The sequence below is a fragment of the Lactuca sativa genome, chromosome 3 (genome assembly GCF_002870075.4).
Source record: "Lactuca sativa cultivar Salinas chromosome 3, Lsat_Salinas_v11, whole genome shotgun sequence".
NCBI classification, from domain to species: Eukaryota; Viridiplantae; Streptophyta; class Magnoliopsida; order Asterales; family Asteraceae; genus Lactuca; species Lactuca sativa.
The window spans coordinates 148761731-148778086 of NC_056625.2; the positions used below are offsets into that span (position 1 = coordinate 148761731).

A 16356-nucleotide genomic window follows, 5' to 3' on the forward strand; every position below is an offset into this window, starting at 1 on the left:
AAGGATTGATCTGCAGGAGAAGTAGAAATGTTAGTACTTTCAACATTAATAAATCCTCCCGAAACAAAACCGGAGGGCTTGCCATAAGTCATAAATGATTCATTGGCAATCTCTTCTTTGGACAAGGGCTTGGGCACGTATGAATGATTGAAAGGAGGAGGTACAAATTTATACCCTAGACCTTTTGATTGATTTCTTTTAAACTGCATACTTTGGTCTATCATATTTGCAACCACCTCACTTGAGAAATCATATTTTCTGACATCAAGTTTGGCGGTCTCAAAGTTTCCTTTCAAGGATTCAACTTCAGCTACAAGCTCAGCATTTTGTTTGACTACATAATTGTAATTTTCACATTTGTTGTTGTAGTCTTCCTAGAGTCTCCTAAAGTCTTTAATTTTTTATTCTAGTTGAGCTTTAAGTGGTTTTTGTCCTTTTCGAAGTCGATACCCTTCATATCTAAGGTCTTCTACGTCTCTTATTAATTTATCATTGAGTTCACGAAGAATCCTAAGATTTTCTACTGCATCACCTAATGTCTCAATTTTATCCTGTAAAGTTTTCACATAATCTATATAAGCCTTAGAACATGATGGAAGACTTACCTTGTATGAATTAGGTTCATGGGAGGAGGATACCATCAGGCCAAATTGTAGTTTCATCATGTTGTCTTCAGCTGCTGCAGTCCTTGCTTGAGCGTCATCCCTCACTTGTGCTAGATGAGCATTTTCTGGTCCAGACAAATTTAGAGCTTGTATTTGATCATCCCAATCAAATGATTGTGCAACCATAGCCTTTTCATTGTTTGCTTGACCACTGGTTCGATTATTCCCAACTGCAACCATTGTTCTGTCATTATTAACCCTCCTATCAGGGTGTGGGCAATCACGAGCTAAATGCCCTGGCTCGTGGCAATTGAAACACCGAAGCTTTCCTTTGTTGAATCCAACCTTCTTGTCAGCACTCATTCCCCAATTGTTCTTCCCAGTCTTTTTGGCAAACTGTTTTTCCCTAAATACAGCCATGGCAATTTGCCATGTGATGTCCATTTCCTCAACATCCTCTGGATGGATTTGATCAAGATCTGCAAATGACAATTGAGGAGGAAGTTCCCCAGCTACAAGAGCATTGTAGCAATTCACAAGCCCTGCTGCAAAGACAAGGTTTTCATCACCCTCCTTTCCCTTTGGTGAAGAAGCCACATTAGAGGATGAAACATTTTGGGTAGATGTATTTGGCTGTCCTTGTGGGTAAGGAATGACCGGTGCAGAGGAAGATGAACCTGCAGAAGTATAGGAGAACGAAGAAAGAGCATTATTAGATGAAATGCCAAGATTGGCAGATGAGTATGAGTTCACATGATTGATCTCTCGCTTTTTGTCATCAATATCACATGCTTTGATGACAGCCATCACTTCAGCTAGGGAAAGACGATTAAGATCCTTAGTCTTCTTGATTACTGCTACATTCATGTCCCAAGATTTTGGGAGAGCATTTAGTAGCTTCTTATTAATCTCTGACTTTGTATAGAAAATCCCTGCCACAGTCATCTCAGTGTTGAGAGTGGTGAATCTCTGCAGTTGAGCTTCGAGAGTCTCTCCAGGAACATAATTAAACATATTGAAGCGTTGTCTCAGCATATCTTGGCGACTTTCCCGCATGTCTTCATTTCCCTCATATACTTCAATGAGAGCTTCCCACAGAGCTTTGGCAGAAGTATACTCTCTGAATCCTTGAGCAATGTCTGGAGATAAAGCCATAGTTAAAATGGCCAATGCCTTTTCTTGTTCTTCCACACTCTCAAAGTCTTCATCAGTGTAGTTTTCGATTGCCTTGTCGACCACCTTTCCCCCAACTGTAGTGGTGATTCTGACTGGATCCTTCAAAACACATTTCCATATCTTAAAGTCTTTCATTTTTATATACTTCTCAATTCTATATTTCCACTCGGGGAAACCATCAGCTGACATAAGTCTTGGAATTCGCGTGGTTGTACCCATCACAGCATCAAGCTCTTGGTATTGAGTTGAATTTTGTGTATCCATAATTTTATTTTAAAAATTATTACCAGAAAATTTTAAGGTTATAGAAAAATTGATCTTGTCGTATAAGCTAAGGCAGAAAACAATAGGCCGTAAACTCCCGGCCGTAAATTGGAGTTTACGGTCAAAAAATATTTTGTTTTAAAACTAACTCAAAGATTAATTTCAATTTTATAAAATTAACTGACTTAGCCGTAAACTCTTAAGCCGTAAACTCTAGACCGTAAACTATAGGCAAAATAAAATAGAAGAGAAGAGAAGAAGAAGAATATGATGAATCTTGATTGTATTAATGATATGAATGAAACTCCTTACACAAGATTCACACACAAATAAAAGCTCCTGTCTCTCTCCTCTCAGGCCGTAAACTATAGGCAACTTGAGTTTACGGTCCGAGAATACTTGTTGATTTAAACTCTGAAAGATAATAGTGCAAATTTCGATTAACAGAAAATCAATTTTTCGTTGATGCTTTAGTTTACGGTCAATGAAATTCAAATAAAAGGTTCGATTTTAATTTTAAAACACAACTCAATTAAATCCCAGAACTAATATGTGATTACGAAGGCTTGAATGTCGTGAAAAACTATCGATTTCGAAGAGTGCAGATGAGGCCGTGAACAGGAGTTTACGGCCGTAAACTAAGGCCGTAAACTTCTAGAAACCTTGATTTCGACTGAAATAAATCTCTCTAAACTGCAGTGGATGTCGATTTAGTTGAAAACGCAGCTGTCGAACGCCTTTGATACTGGTAAGGCTCTGATACCAATTGTAAAGTCCCGAAAAATAGATAGACCAATGATCAAAGACAATAACAGATGCAAACACGAATCAATAAACCAATAAAGAGCAAAAGACCAAGCTTGCATACGCTTTAATACTGTAAAACGTCTGATACAACTTGGAAGTATACGAGAGCATCAACAACCCATAATGACTGACACAACTCGCTATTTAAAGACCTGACTAGAGACCGTAAGGTGTTTACGGCCGTAAAGAGTTTACGGCCGTAAACCCATTTTGACCATAAACACCGTAAACTCAAAACAAAACACGAACAATTACATTTCTACTGCTATCTACGACTATGCCTAGACCAAACCATTTTACAGAGTCTTTCATATTTCAAATTTTAAATTTTAAATTTCACACTTTAACTGCATTAAATTAATAACAGTAAAATGAAAAATAATATATATATATATATATATATATATATATATATATATATATATATAATTCCATGTCTTAATTTAAATAAATGATTATAATTTTATATAACAAAAAATAATTCTTAATTAATAATAAAATTAAATTATTTATTTAAAATAATTGATTAATAATTTTAAAGATTTTATTATAAAAGTTTAATTAAACTTATAGCCTTTAGGTTTTAACTTAGTTCTTTATAAACCAATGAGTAAATTATAGAAATGGTCCCGATGGTTTGTTCGAATTCCCACTTTTGATCCCTAAGTTTAAATTTGATAGATTGCATCTATGTAGTTTGTGAAAATTACACTTTTGTTCCTTAGTCCATATAAAAAAACCAAATTACCCTTTCTTTCTTTTTTCCTTTTTCTTTTAACAATTATATATATATATATATATATATATATATATATATATATATATATATATATATATATATATATAAGAAAAAGGAAAAAAGAAAAAAAGGGTAATTTAGTCTTTTTATATGGACTAAAGACCAACGGTATAACTTTCAAAAACAATAGATTTTAAACATAGAAACCAATACTAAGAATTCGACCAAATCATAAGGACGAATTCAATAATTTACTCTAAACAAATTAAGTGACAAATACTCTGCTCAATCCGATTATAAGATGCAATCAAAACGGAAGTATTTAAATTTTTTAGATAATAGTTTTTTATATATATTGTAAACCAATAATAAATCGACATAAATGAAGATATTAATGGTCAGCTTTTGTTGAGGGCATTACATAGACCATAAGAATTAATTCAATTTTTATTTATTTTTATGTTTTCTTTTGAGCAAGCCAACATCCTACCGATGGCTATTCTAATACGTAATCAATTTGATGACTTGACATGTTTTTATAGACAATTTTGTCTTCCGGATCTTCCTTTAAATAACCAAACAAGCAGCTGGATGGAGAGTAAAATGGCAACCACCGGAGATGAGGAGAAGCATTTTGTTCTGGTACACGGAGCATGCCATGGAGCATGGTGTTGGTTCAAGCTCAAACCTCTTCTTGAAGCTGCCGGCCACCGCGTCTCCGCCTTTGATCTCTCAGCCTCCGGCACAAACACCAAAGTAATACAAGACGTGGCTACACTTGCTGATTACAGTATGCCGTTGCTGGAATTCATGGCCACCATTCCGCCGGAGAAGAAGGTGGTGCTCGTCGGCCATAGCTTTGGTGGTATGAACTTGGCTCTCGCCATGGAGAAGTTCCCGGAAAAGATCTCTATCGCAGTCTTCCTCACTGCTTTCATGCCGGATACCGTACATACGCCATCTTATGTTATAGACCAGGTAAAAAAAAAATTAATTGTTTTAAAATAAATAAATTATCGTTTTTTAATTAAGATTTTAATCTATTATTATTATTATTATTATTATTATTATTATTATTATTATTATTATTATTATTATTATTATTATTATTATTATTATCAGCCTTTTACTTTTACTTTTCTGTGTATCAAGTTGTATCAATGTATTAAAAAATCTCGAATGCTAATATATATCGATATTTATCATACCTAAAAAGATTATATTTCCATAATTAAAAAAAATTATATTGTATGCGTCACCATAACTTCTTATGTAGGAAACAAGTATACTAGAAAGGAAATAAAGCATGTGAATGTGTGAATTGTGATTAACTTAATATTGTGTCGGTTTAATAACTTCTAATATAACATCATAATTAGTTAACATTTTGTTGTAAAAATTAATTACTTTGAAATTTATACGTTTTCTATGGTTATCCTATTTAGAGCTATTTGTACTGGTTGATTTAAATATTTTGATTTTTGGATTATAATTCAACAAAATCGAATTATTATTTTTCAATTTTGGATTGACTTTTTTATAAAATAAGAAAAGATTAGTCCAAAAAAAATCAAATAACATTTTTTTTTTCAAAACGTTTCATCTAATACAATATATATATATATATATATATATATATATATATATATATATATATATATATTCTTTCAAACATTTCTTTATCTACAAAATATTAAACTATAATATACATTCTTAGTAGTTATTTAGAATTTTTAAACCATAACTAAATAATTTTTTGTTTCTTTTGAAAAATTGGATAATATTATAACTATTTTTCGTTTTAAAATTTTTTGGTTTTGTCAAAATCAAATTATAGAAACCGATTCAGCCGAATTGTAATTTGACTGTATTTCGATTTAGCTTGCACTATATGGATCAATTGTTTGAAAACCGAAATCAATTTAAATTCACTTTATTGGATCATATCGAACCGATCTATCCAAACAAATACCTATAGTATAATGATTCTTTGATTTAGTTTGTACACGTCATATTATTTTATAGAAAATAACTTAAAAGTATAACTAAGTTTTAAAATTATAGAGAAAAAAACACCATTTAATTTTAGAAGGTTCATAGCTGAATTAACAATTTCTATTTTTTTTTTTTTGGAAAAAGACTTGTGGGAATAACAAATTTTCAAAATTATATACATAATTCAACTTTGCTTAGTATAAAAAATACCAAGATAATACAACATTTGTACTCATATTACCGTTAAAATTATAAAAAAAATTACATAAAAACCTAAAAAAGTTCCAAATATATATATCTTTACTATTATATAAAGCATTTAAAACATTTCTTGAAATTTAAGAGGTACCAAACCTACTACATCATTTACAATCAACTTATGGTTACCATTAAATACATATATTACATTTGTATATTTAGTAGGTTGAAAATCTTAATTGGTATCAAATCTATAACCGTTATATCATGGTGTTTGTATATTTAGTAGGTTGAAAATCTTAAATACGGATGAGATACGTTCCGGTGGTTTTCTTCACACCATATGATTTTTCGGAGAGTTAATGATAAAAAAAATTGAAAAATACATTGTTAAAAAATAAAAGTAAAATGTTATAATAAACAAATAAATAGGTAAACATTTGTGTTAAATTTATAGATTAAAATGGTTTCAGGACTACAAAAAACAACGTAAAATAGATTGAAAAAAAAAAGGATCGAATTTATAACCCAGCAAACCGGTCAAAGTTGTAAAACAATATAAGATGTTACCGTTATTAGAAGTTAACATTACGAATGAGTGATTAATTGCAATTTACAAAGAAGTGACACATAAATGGATTTTTCAATGTTTGAAGGTTAACTTGGTTATACTTAAAGGTTTTATGGTTTGATCCGATAGCCGCAATGAAACTATTCACCGAAATAAATTAATCACCATTCGGACACTATTTATCGCCGCCGCTTTGCGCGGGCACACGTCTACTATATATATATATATATATATATATATATATATATATATATATATATATATATATATATATATATATATATATATATATATATATATATATATATAGAGAGAGAGAGAGAGAGAGGGGGAGACGTTGAGGATAACAAAAATTTGAAATTATATACATGATCCAACTTTATTTAATATAAAAAAAATACCAACAAAATGCAACATCATGTTTTTCCTTTTATAACAATGTTATTTCTTTATATATGATTTTGCCTATTTATACAACTTAAAACATAAATTACGTTTTAAAAGTATAAATATAATTTTTCAAAGTATAAATACGTTTTTAGAAGTGTAAGTCTGCTACTTTTATGTCTTTATCTTAAATTTATTTTTTATATGTAAAAAAACGTATAGTGTCAATAAAAATGTTTATATGCAAAAAAATATTTATCATTTTTAAAAAGTATTTATACACCTAAAATTGATATTGATGGTTATAAAAATGTATTTATATTTCTAAAAACATGTTCTTACATTTTAAAATGTATGAAAATGTATATATATATATATATATATATATATATATATATATATATATATATATATATATATATATATATATATATATATATATATATATATATATATATATATATATAGAGAGAGAGAGAGAGAGAGAGAGAGAGAGGGGGAGAGAGAGATAAAATTTAAAAAAAGTTTAAATAAAATATTTAATTAAATATATTTATGTGTATAATTATATTTATCTTCATATATATATATATATATATATATATATATATATATATATATATATATATATATATATATATATATATATATATATATATATGAAGAAAAATATAATTATACACATAAATATATTTAATTAAATATTTTATTTTAACTTTTTTTAAATTTTATCTCTCTCTCTCTCTATCTCTCTCTCTCTCTCTATATATATATATATATATATATATATATATATATATATATATATATATATATATATATATATATATATATATATAAATTAAACACATAAAAATGTTGGATCACATAAAAGTTTTCAATGGATTTTTTTCAAGATAACCGGAAAATAATGGATAACATATAATAATAATAATAATAATAATAATAATAATAATAAAATTTATATAGTTTTGGTTTTAAGGCACCAAAAAATATTGTTAAAATAATTTAAAAAAAAAACTATAAAGTGTTTATCTATAACTGTTTCTAACTTTAATAATGATATATGTGCGTATAAATATTATATTTTGTTGGTATTTTTTATACTAAACAAAACTGAAAATAGTTTTTGTATAATTTTGAAACTTTGTTACATTTTAAAGTCATTTTTCCATAAAAAAATTGTCAATTCAGATATGAACCTACTATAATCTGTAATGAGAATGATTGTTTTTGAACAATATGTAAACTTTAATGGTCATATATGTATAAATTTTGTAGTTTGTTGGTAAAGTTTTGTATTAAACAAAGTATATAGTCAACCGAGTTATTAACTTGATATAACAACTATAATAGTTATTGTTAAACTGTTTTTTTGAAAAAAAAAACAATAACTTTAATGATCATATGTGTACAAATATTATATCTGTATTTTGTGCTAAATAAAGTTGAGCGATATTTTTTGTATAATTTTGAAACATAATTTGTTATTGTCATAATTAAGATCTACATAAATACAAATAATATGTTAGCATGTTAATCCTTAAAAAATTAATTATAACTTTTGTATCAACATCTATATCTATATCTATACCTATATCTATAATATAAGAGAATCATTTTTTATTCTTCACCATATGCATTTAAAACCCCAAAACTCTTCATATTTTATTCTAATATATCTATTTTAATAATTTAATATGTTATTAAATGTGAAATATTATTATATTAATGATAGAATTTTTGAATAGTTAATATAGTATACTTAAAATGTTAATTTAAATATCATGTTAAATTCAAAATATAAATCAAAATATCAAATAAACCTAAAAATATTTAAAAACTATTTTTTTTATACAATTAAAAATTTTAAATGTTTTAAATGTAAAACTAGATCTATATGTAAAGTTAACTAAAAAAATTATCCAAAACTAATTTTGCTAATAATTGAAATATTCCAAAATAATTGATTTTTAAGCTCATTAGAATAACAAGAGTTAAAATGCCATAACATTATAAGTTACACCTTCTAAAAATATTAACGAAGTAATTTCTAAATTAATTAATCTTAACATTAAAACTAACATTAACTCGAGAAATTAATAATTTTAAAGTTAATAACAAAAGCATAATAGTTTTTTTTAGTAGATGTTATATTATTATTCAAAATCATAATAGTTTTTTTTTTAATAAGTTACTATAAGAAATTAATAATTTTAAAGTTAATAACAAAAGCATAATTATTTCAATAGATATTTCCTAAATTTTAACTTATTTAATTTTATTTCATGAAACATACGGATATTCGTCTGGTATGGTATTAAATTGGTACGTTATGTTTTCAAAGAATCTTTGTAAATAGTTATCAGCATAAAGCAATAATTCGGCCATGACTAATAAGTAAAAGTTTAACATTTTCAAAAAGACGATAAATAGTGGAATCTAAAGTCGTGGTTGTAGACTTGTGTGGCGTAAAAACGAGATCCACGACACTTCAAATTAATTGCTAGATTGATATATATCGTTTTCAAACAACCAAAATTGTCGATACAAACAATCTCATAACATTAGGGAATTAAATCTTGAACATAAATTTCTATAATTTGTATTATATATGTTCATCTATTCTAATTGTCTATTCTAATAAATAATTTTTTTTTGACACATGTAACTTTTTCATTTATTTTACCATATGTTATTTTGTGGTTATTTTAAATTAATTTTTATTCCATATGTTATTTATGGTTTTTTCAATTTTATTAAATTTCACATGTTATTTAAATATAATAATAAATGCAAATCATTCAATAATGGATTTTTTTTTTTAATTTCAAAATTACTAAGTTAAAGCCTAATTAGTTTCCTTTATTTATTTATCTAATATATTGGTTTAAATTTAAAAAAGAAAAAAAAAACACTTTAATTTTAATAATTCAATATATTTTTTTATTTTTTATATATTTCAAAGTTGTCAAATATTGAGAATTTCATATTTAATTTTTCTTTTAAATAAACTCATATAATACATAAGTCACACCTAACCTAATATATGTAAATTATTGTAAAACAATTTCAATCCTCATAATAACGAAGATGAGAAACTTTTATATAGGACGAAATTTAAGAAATTACAAAAAAGAAAATACACATAGTAATGAGCTCATGTATGAACTCTTAAATGAATAAAATTAATTGAATAAAATTACGTGAAATCAAAATTTTAGATAATAAATCTTTATTTTAATAAATGAATAGTTTTAATTTATTTTTATCAAACGTCACTTTAATACAACTCCTCATTAATATTATGTCATGTGTCATTTAGATATATTAGGCAACTCATTTCAAAATTGAAATTTACATTTTCTAATTATATATTAAATTTGAAGTTATAATAACTTTAAAAAATTCATATATCTCTTAATTAATAATTTATTTAAAATGACTTATTTAAAATAATTTATTAATAATTATAAATTTTATCATAAATATTTAATTAATTTTACAACTATGGTTCCCACAGATTATAAACTAGTTACATTACATAGAAATGGAAAGCACATTAATATATACTTCGATTATCTATTGTTCAAGTTATATTTAGAATTATAATTTTTATTAGTTTTTCATTCATTATATCTTACGATTTATTTTATTTACTGAATATATAGTATAATGAAAACACACCGCTAGAAGCTTGGTTAGACACACAATTATTGCCCTACAATGATGAAAATGAGTCTGAAACATCAATGTTTTTTGGTCCCAAGTTTCTATCATTGAAACTCTATCAACTTTGCTCCAATGAGGTAATCTTCGTCATCATTCTCAAAAATAATAATTGTCATTGTATTAATGATAACACTATTCTGTTACATATAGGATCTTGAATTAGGGAAAATATTGATAAGGCCCGGATCTTTATTTCTAAAAGACCTAGCCACGGCAAAACATTTTACAGAAGAAATGTATGGTTCTGTAAAACGAGCTTTTATCATTTGTAATGAAGATATAACAATAAAAGAAGAGTTTCAACGTTGGATGATCGAAAACAATCCAACGGTTGAGGTGAAAGAGTTGAATGGTGTGGATCATATGTCGATGTTGTGCGACCCGAAGCAACTTAGTGTTTGCCTCCTTGACATAGCACATGAATATGCATAGTCATGTTATTCATTTATAAATTGTTTTCTGAAAACGAAATATGTATGTGATTTTGATTGCAAACTTTTAATGATAAGGTATTACTTGTTTTTTTGTGGCAATGATATGTTGAAATTTTGGAAGTTTTGGCATATTATTTAACGACTTTGAAGCACTTGAAAATAATAGGATATAGTGAAGCACCCATCATACAATTTAGACAATTAAATCGTTTTAAATCATTTAACTTTCTTGAAATCAACATTTGCGAAAAGTTGTAACTTTAAGAAAATTTGCGAATTAAAAAATATAGATTATGAAGTTGATCAGCATATAGTAATAATATTAGTTTCAAAGCAACCATTATATAGATTGTGATATTCTAAATGTCCACGCCCTTCTTCATCTTCCACGCTAATTTCAATATAGGTAAAAATAAATATATTATAATTTGAATATATGTAAATATTAGTTTCAAAAGCAACCATGTAACATCCGAATCTTGAGATACATTTTATTTTATTAAAGTTTGACTTTTGGAGTAGCCACGGCGTGGTGAAGGATCACCATGATGTGGCGAGGCACTTATGGTCGCATACTTCTTTTGACCTGCCACGACGTAGCAGGTATAGGCCACGGCGTGGCCCCCGCTGATGACGTTAACCCTAATTTTCCAGGTTTTTCACTTTATTTAAATGAATATGGAGGCTAGGGTTTGCTCATCCTCAGCCTCCACCACCCTCCCAAAACCCTAAAGAAACCCTAATCTTTTTCCTCCATTGTTGAAGCTCATTTTCGTGCCTTTGGGAGATCTTGAAGGAAGAAAGAAGAAGAAAGGAGCCAAGATCCAGCAAGCAAGTTTCCATTTCTTTTCCTAGCACGTTTCTGGACCTTTGTAAGTGTTCATGACTCAACCTTTATGTTCCTAAGTTGCTAGATCTTGAGTTTGGTCCCATTTTCTTCTTATTATTATTAGTTGGGATGGTAAGATCCCATAAAGGTTGCAACTTTATTAATCTCTGAGTCATTTGGAGAAATTGATGCTTTGGATCTAAAGTATGGATGATTGTTTGAACCATGCATGGGATTTTGGTCATAATCCTCCTTTTTGACCTAATATGAGCTCAAGACATGCATTGGACATGCAAATATATAAAGCATCACGTTTTAGGTTAGTTTTGGTATTGGAAATTCTTTTGGAGATTATGGACTAGGAATTTTCGAGATTGAGTGCCTATGATTAAGTCCATGTCATGTCTTGCCTTTAGTGAACCTAGGGTTTGAGATCTTGATATTTTAAAGAGCCTTAAGGGATAAAGCTGGAAACCTTATCCATCTAGACAACGGGAAGGACCATATATGAGTTTTAGAACTCTTGGAATCAAAGAAAACGGCTTAACCCATTAAGTTGTTAAACACGAAGTGCCCATGGCATGGCTATGGGTTACCACGACGTGGCGTATGGGAAATCCCAGTATGTTTTGTCATTTATGGGCCACAAAGTGGCCATGGATGGCCACGACGTGGCAAGCAACTAAAGTTAACTTTGATTGTTGACTTTGACCGAGTGACTTTGACTTGAGTTGACTTTTGGTCAAAGTCCTAATTTTAGAAGGATGGTTATGAGATTAACTTATGTAGCTATATAGGTGGTGTATAACATTTGTATTCTCAAAAGTGAAAGCGGTAGCAGTTGATTAACTTCTGATAGGTGAGTCTTCTCACTGTACGTATGGGTCGAAGGCACCAATAGTGACTGTCACACCCTTAAACCGGAACGGTAGAAACGTTCGGGGGCGGAGGACGTCATTTATAGTATCACAACAATTGAATAATAGTAATCAAAGCAAACACAAACATTACATTGATAAAATATAGTATTTACATCTGCTCAATACATAGTTTGTATGACTTCAAAATGTATAGCAAAAGTATAAAAGACGCGACTCTATGATCTCTGTCTTCTCAAAACTTGTGGGTGTACCTGTCTTCCGGTTCCATGAGAATACAAGTCATTTTGAAAGTGTATCAACATTTAAGTTGGTGAGTTCATAAGCATGTTTTTTGTGATAAAATGCTTGTTCTTGTTCATTGAAAATGTGATAGTGTACTTTCAGAAAATCCAATATTTTCTTTACTAATTGAAATGTAGTCTTAGACCTTAAGACCAAATGTATGTTTATAGTGATTTGTAGTCTTATTAATAAATAAAACTATATCATGAATATTTCTTGAGAATGTACATTGTACTAGTGTACTGATGGGTTTTAGGCATAAGAACAATCCTATGTGCTCATACAAACCCTAATGTTTGGATCTAGGTTTCTCTATTGTACATGCTTTGAATCCAAGATTAACAAACTTAGATCTAACATATTATAAACTGAATTAGGGTTTAGAGAATTACCTTTGATTGTTATATAGCAATAACAATCAATTCCTTGCTTGGATTGGCTTCAAAAGCTTAGTGCCTCAAATGCTGCACCTCTAATGGAGTCACAAACACCACTAAGCAACTTGGATGAAGAGGGAAGAGAGGGGAGGCACCAAAAACGGCTGGAAACCCTAATGGAAGTGTTGTGCACGTTTTTGGGGCTTAAGGGTCCTTTATATACATGTAGGCTATTAGGGTTTACAACCAGGAAACCCTAATCTGACTGCTTAGGCCCTAAGCAGCCCATGGACTCCTTAAACATATCCCTTGGACGATTTCTAATGGGCTTCCCATAGAATTCGTCCAACCTATATATTATTAGGTGATCCATAGCCCAATTATAATTATCTTATAATTAAAACTTCAGTCCCCAAAGTTTAATTAATCTCTTTTAGCCACAAAATTAATTATCAATTAATTCTTGACTAATATTAATTAAACAATATGATTTCTCCTTTAATATATTATTCTCATAATATATTAATAAATCATATTTAAACCTTTATCTCCTTAAATCCTCCTACATATTGCTATGGTGAAGGCAACCCAAAAGGACCATGCTCATAATCGGGTCAAGTACATACCAAAATAGTTATGGACTTAGACACTAATCCAACAGTACTTCGTGCTGAAATAGTAGCGTATCGTAGTAGTGTTTGTATGGAAAACCTTTTGTATGTATGCCTGGAATCCACCAACTGTAGTTTAAAATAGTGTATTGTAGTTTTATTACTTAAAATAAAACATTATATTTGTAAGCCTGGAATCCACCAGTTGTAGTGGAAAATAGTGTACTGTAGTTTTATTACTTAAAGTAAAGCCTTTCAAGCGGTGTTAATCTCGTAAACAAATGTTTTAGTTGATACTATTGTGAGTTTCATATAACCATGCTTGATATGACTAGTAGCCTCTATGATGTTCTTCAGGCATCGAATTGTTATGCCATTTGTCACCCCAGGTCTGTCATCCTAGCTGTTGCAAGCAGCTCAGGTGTGGGATTGCCAGTTTCGTAAAGATCTATACACAAATTCACGCTCTCCTTCCAAGAGACTCTAGTTATAATTTATATGACTTAGAACTGTACCCTAGTGGGTACCCCGAAGTAGTGCCTCACAACCCTATATTAAATAGTTTACGTGTAGACTAGTAGTGTTCTCTTGTACTTGAAACTATATGTATTACCTTGTAGTAGTATACTATGTAATTAAATAATTATTTAGTAGTGTATCCTTGAATTAGTGTAATAGAGTAGTGTTCCATAAACTATACGTATCATAGTTTATATACTTGTTTCAGTATAGTGTTCCTGGGCTTGTAAAATAATGTAGTGTATCCCTGACTATACCTATTATAGTTTAAATGTATGCTCATGTATTGTTTGTTGAACTTAGCAAATCAGTGTAGTGATTTACCTACTTTACCCACACCAAACTATCATGTTGATGAATCTGAAGCTATAGATTCTAAACTTCGTTTTCAACACAAATTTGCTTTACTCTACATGAAATACAAACGTCCTTTCAATCCATCTTATAAACCATACCAAAATCGATTCCATGCTCCTGACCAAAATAATCCTCAACCCTACTCTCCTCCGGAATCTCAACCACCTTTAGAAAATCCTCCATCATACAAACCGAACATCTCAAAACCAAACTCTACTTCAGAACCACCGTAGAATCCAAAGTCAGACAAGCCAAAAATTGTGTGTCACAAGTGTGGATATCCAAACCACTTTGTAAAGGGTTGCTTGGCTGAAGCTCCACAAAAGCCAAAGATCAAGGACTCTGCATACTACACCCAAAGAGCTCAAGAGATGGCAGAAAGTGAAAAAGCTTTTGTAGCTATTATATCAAGGGATGTAGAAGGATATTGGTCATCAGGACATGATGATGACATGGTGAGTGGAAGGAACATGTGCTTGATGGCGAGACAGACTGTTGAATGTGATGAAGGATATTGGTCCTCTTGGTCTGAAGATGAATATGTTGTTGCTGAACCACACTACTGCTACATGGCCACCAATGATCCACCTGGTCGAAGCATCGTTCAGTAGGTAAAATCTATGATTACTGATGTCTCTTTATGAACCTTACCTAACCTAGATCCAAATAGATATGAGCACCATCTATAAAGCCTATGAGTCAGCCATAGAAGCCAGTGAGAAGAAGGAGTGTGAATTAAATCGTCTTAGGTTATGTTTTGAGGATAAAAAGTTGAAAATCGAGTCTTTAGAGCATGAGCTTGTAATGTCAAAAGATGAATGTATCATTTTAAAAGACAAATGTGAAATCACCTATTCCAAAAGAAATGTCTTGATTTCTGATAACAAATTTCTCAATGCTAAGATAGATGCTTTGCATAATTCTACTGACATACTTGAATCAAATCTACAAATGACTCATAACTTTCGTCATCCGTGGTCAAAAGCTCCTGGTCTCGGAAGCGAGTTTCCGAAACCAATTGCTCGTCCCTTGAAGGAGTTGCAAAATTTGACAATTATGGGAGAGGTTCCGAACATCAAACATTCGTACACCCCTGTTTCTCCCTTGTCACACCTTCCTAAGACCATAGAGCACTTTGTGTCCCTAATTCCTGAGTTTCAACCCACAGTTGTTAAGCATCCCGATTCCACGCAATTTCTGCCTCTGATAAGCTTGGACCTGAATCGGACCTATATACTGAAAAGTATGTCATTCAAAATCCAAAGCCAAGCCCTCCTAACAACTGTGTTATTAAGGAACTCCTTCCAGAATCAACTTCGTCTGAACCATTAGAGTGTGTTTGGGCATCCGTATATAGTGAAGTAAATGTGACAATTTCATGTGATTCTGAACCACATGTAATTTCAAAATCAAATTTGGTTCCGATTAAGCATGTGTTCAACAATCCTTCAGTAGGACAAACTTCGAAATCCTCGTCTCAAACCAAAAGAAATCCAATGTTGAATAGGAATGATATAGTAGACCCTAAAGTAGAAGCTCGAAATGCTCACAAAAAAGAGGTTAAGACAAGACAAAATTCAAGATTCCTTGAG

At 29.9% G+C, this 16356-nt stretch overlaps 1 protein-coding gene across 1 annotated transcript; it reads left to right on the forward strand.

Moving 5' to 3' along the window:
* The first annotated feature begins 4064 nt into the window (after positions 1–4064).
* LOC111888491 (salicylic acid-binding protein 2) lies at positions 4065–11007 on the forward strand. The gene is made up of 3 exons (XM_023884658.2): positions 4065–4569; positions 10414–10551; positions 10625–11007. The coding sequence occupies exons 1-3, from the start codon at positions 4084–4086 to the stop codon at positions 10904–10906; spliced, it is 906 nt and encodes a 301-aa protein (XP_023740426.1). The 5' UTR covers positions 4065–4083; the 3' UTR covers positions 10907–11007.
* The last annotated feature ends 5349 nt before the right edge of the window (positions 11008–16356 follow it).